Source organism: Phalangium opilio, unplaced genomic scaffold (assembly GCF_054372755.1).
Source record: "Phalangium opilio isolate 3A_F unplaced genomic scaffold, DU_Popi_V2 ptg000078l_1, whole genome shotgun sequence".
In the NCBI taxonomy this organism is placed as follows: Eukaryota; Metazoa; Arthropoda; class Arachnida; order Opiliones; family Phalangiidae; genus Phalangium; species Phalangium opilio.
In genome coordinates, this window is record NW_028324186.1 from 5,092,125 (window position 1) to 5,095,994 (window position 3,870).

The 3,870-nt window shown below is 35.3% G+C and overlaps 1 protein-coding gene across 1 annotated transcript; it reads right to left on the bottom strand.

The window, feature by feature from the left end:
- Window positions 1-2,013: 2,013 nt before the first annotated feature.
- Window positions 2,014-3,324, bottom strand: LOC149655939 (uncharacterized protein F54H12.2-like). Its single transcript, XM_089845075.1, has 2 exons — window positions 2,720-3,324; window positions 2,014-2,527 (listed from the first exon to the last, which is right to left on the bottom strand). The coding sequence occupies exons 1-2, from the start codon at window positions 3,322-3,324 to the stop codon at window positions 2,014-2,016; spliced, it is 1,119 nt and encodes a 372-aa protein (XP_089701201.1).
- Window positions 3,325-3,870: the final 546 nt, after the last annotated feature.

A 3,870-nucleotide genomic window follows, 5' to 3' on the forward strand; every position in this document is an offset into this window, starting at 1 on the left:
GTATTTAAATTGTTGGAAAATAGTCGATTAATGATTGAGCTACCTCCAGATCGTATAGTTTATTGTTATTCTATGTATCAACCAAAATTTGACGAATTAAAAAGAAAAATTGGAAATATCGATTTTATAAAAGGTTTACCGCCTAGTGACGAAGATTTCTTCGATAGGACTAAAAATAATCTGTTGATTTTCGACGACTTATCATCCGAGTGTAATAGTAGCAGTCAAATTTCTGATTGGTTTGTCAAGGGGTCTCATCATCTCAATACCTCGTTGATTTTAATTACGCAGAACCTCTTTGCTAAGGGGAAAGAGGCCAGGACAATAAGTCTTAATTGTTCTTATATAAATATCTATAAATCTCCGAGAGATTCGTCCGCTGTTGAATACCTAGGACGGCAAACGTTTCCCAAAAAGAAACATTTTTTAGCTAAAGCCTATGAAATGGCTACGGAGAAACCGCATAGTTATATATTAATTGATTGTAAACAGGACCAAGATGATAAACTTCGTTTAAGGAGCAATGTCCTTCCTTCTGATGGTCCTATGATAGTTTTTGTCGAGGATTAAATTAACGTGAACTCGCCAAAATAAATTATTTACCATAACGATGGTACCCCGATCACTTCGTCCACACTATCCCTTCTTACACGTTTTAAAACATAGTAAACAAAGAAAAAAAAATTCTTAAAAATAGTAGCAATGCTCAGATAAAAGCTATTTGCAATATTTGTCATAATATTACAACTGGAGGCTTGCCAATCACCAAGGCTCAAAAGGCAAAACTTAGGAGTCATAAAAGGGTTATAAGAAGATTAGCTTTGAAATCTTTGTCATTAAAAAAGAAACGTCGTTTGATGACGAATCAAACAGGAGGATTCTGGCCTTTACTACTAGGAACATTGGTACCTAGTGTAATTTCGGCGATTAACGCTGCACGATGAAAAAAATGATACTAGTTCCGGCTTCGACAGTTTTGTCGACCGTAGATAGAGAACTATCCGATTTAGACAAAGAAATGAGTGAAATTCTTGAAAAACCAGGAACATCCGAAACAAAATTGAGAGAATATTTGACAACGCTACAAAAGTTTTTAAACGTTAAGAAATTTGTTGAACCACCGACCGTAAAATTAAGTCAACCCTCTATTGTACAACCATTGCCAGTTCCAATGGTTCCCACATCGACACCTAATCTAATACATACAATGCCTCCAAATATAATTCCATCAACACCTACAAATGTGATGCCAACGCAGTCACCAGCAGTAACAGCACCAGCTCCGCCATTTACATTTACTGCTCCAGTATCTACTGTATTACCAAATCCTGAAAGGTTTAAAAAGAATAGGAAAAACAGTATGGCCCAAGTAATTCACGAATATCAAGAACTGAAAAAATTGTACTCTCCGCTTGAACTAAGAAGGAAACCTAAAAAAAATTCCAAACCAAAAGAAGAAGAATCAAACATAACTGTAAGACGACAAAACAAAAGACGAAAGACGGAAAATAAATGGATCGATTTATACGAATAAAGTTTATTGATTACAATACATGTCTTTATGATTTAATAAATGATTGCACATAAACAAAAGTACCATTGCTTCGTTATACATTAAATCATGAGGATTATATAAGTCTTGAATAATCATATCTAGGGTATAGCCGTTACACATGTTAAATAAATAGAAAATACAATGTAGTCCACACGTTTCTGACAAAGGATATTGTATAGGTACGTTGTTAAAATACCATTTACTAGCGTAAAGGTTAAGGTCTACAAGATTGTAGTAAAAAGGATCATTTCCGTAAGAATCAAAAAAGGTACCTATTCCATTATCTACGTAGATTGCTAACCAGTGAAGGCCTCGGCTTGATTTTGGTTCCGTATTCAAACAAAAACAATATTTTTTCTGTCTGGGTGGTAATGGTTTTTGATCAAAGGCAAAAACACCGAGAAAAAATGGTTTTGTTACGGATTCACACGTTAAAAATTCGTTTATTTCTACGGTGTTCATTCTCCTGAGGGATTGTAAATCACGGTGCGATCTTTTGAAATTATTATTTCCGATTCAAATTCCGCGTAAACAATAGCCGTTACATTATGAACCAACGGAGACTTAAATTTCATTGATATTCTCAAGTTTCCTTGTTTATTCCGTGATAGATGGTCAGCACTAGCTTGCTCTTCCGGGGTTAAATCAAATCCGTAGAGAACGTTACCTTCTTTATATTCTTCGTAAGAAACACAATTTCCTTTATTTCTTTTGAACAAGTCCAAAGCCGTATAATTTGAAAGATACTCTCGGGAATACTCGTTAACGTTATAGTTTGGCGTAAACGGAGGGTTGGGAAATGTTTGGTTCCCTATTGTTAAGGCCAAGTAGTTTAAATTGAAATGAGCAAATTCGAAAACATTTAAACTCAGATCGCCGTTAAAGGCTGCCGTTCTAACTAAACCAATAATTACCCGGGCTGGCATTTTGTTCATAAATACATTTTCGCGTGTAATATCCGTTAAACCACTGCTAATAGAAAAGTATTTTAACACGGTCCGGTTAATAGGGTAAATAACGTTATGTTTTTCATGAACCATAGCGTGAGCTAACATTATTTCCGCATTTACCTTAACCTTTTTAATTAGTAAAGTTACGTCTAATATTTTAAATTTAAATTTTTGATTTGCTATTGTTGAGATAATAGCAAATTCGTTTACTGACTTTATGAATCGAAACCTAACATCTACGTTATTTAAAAGAAACTTGTCCATTCGACACACATCAAGATGTAAATCACCGATCATATCAACGGGGTTTGAGAGGGCTACGCGATTTTTCCTTTTCAACATACCATTGTTATCATTTTTATTCGCAGCTAAAAACATTTTTGCGGCGTCTACTGGATTATCTTTGTAGTACATTTTTGCAGATAGATAGGAATTTTTTGCACTGTCACCGTAATTTAGATGCGTTTCAAAGAATGCCAAATACGGATAAGCGTTTGTCGAAGTATTATCTTGAGTATCTCCGAAAAACACATCTACTTGATTAAACAGAGCAGCGTGTAACAAATTCACAGGACCCACATCCGTTTCTAGAGCAGTTAATGCAGAACCATCATCTTTGAGTAATTTTACTCTAACTTGTAACAATGTTTTAGCCAAGTCCGTATAGAGATCATTAGATCCTGGAACAAAGAACTCAATAGGGCCTTGATCCGAAATTGATGCCAAAGGCTTGTAAATTACGTAGTCACTATTTTCAACATTGTAATTCGCCGGTGGTACCGCGAATAAATCCAGTTCTGACATCATACCCTCAACCATGTTTATTGTTTTTTAGTCCAAAAAGTCAGTCTTGGTTCGTTTTTTCTTTATGCTTCGATTTCTAGTCTTCAGCTTTCTACGGCGACCCGAACCATCTTGCGGTTGTGACAAGTGTTGACTCGCTTTTTGTAATAAATTGGCTCCAGCTTCGCTCAAATTAGATTTCAGAGACTCTTTTAGGTTTCTACCCGCAATGTAATCACCAGCTATTTTGGACCCAGTTCTTAGGGCTTCTCTTCCTAATGCTTTTCCAACGGGCTTAAAAACTGGTGTTATAAATCTTATTAAGCTTTTAAAAATGCTCCCAAGACCATTTCCTCTCTGAAATACTGGTCCCCGGAAGTGACTAAGACCACTTCCGGTAAGACCACTTCCGGTTTGGTTCAAGTAGTAATTTAGGTATATGTTACTTCGTGTCATGTTTGAGTATGAAATGAAGTTTTATGACTGATTTGTTTAACTTAAACATAATATTCTCTCCATAATCAGTTCTCATGTCTATTTCTATCATTTCAAATGACGGACATCTTAATGGGTAATAGTCAA

What these genes read in the sequence shown, in the direction of transcription:
- LOC149655939 (XM_089845075.1), bottom strand. Translation starts at nt 3,324, where the DNA reads ATGGTTGAGGGTATGATGTCAGAACTGGATTTATTCGCGGTACCACCG. An exon ending in GTTAGGTTTCGATTCATAAA is followed by an intron (nt 2,528 to 2,719) that starts GTCAGTAAACGA and finishes CTTTTCTATTAG; the next exon opens with CAGTGGTTTAACGGATATTA.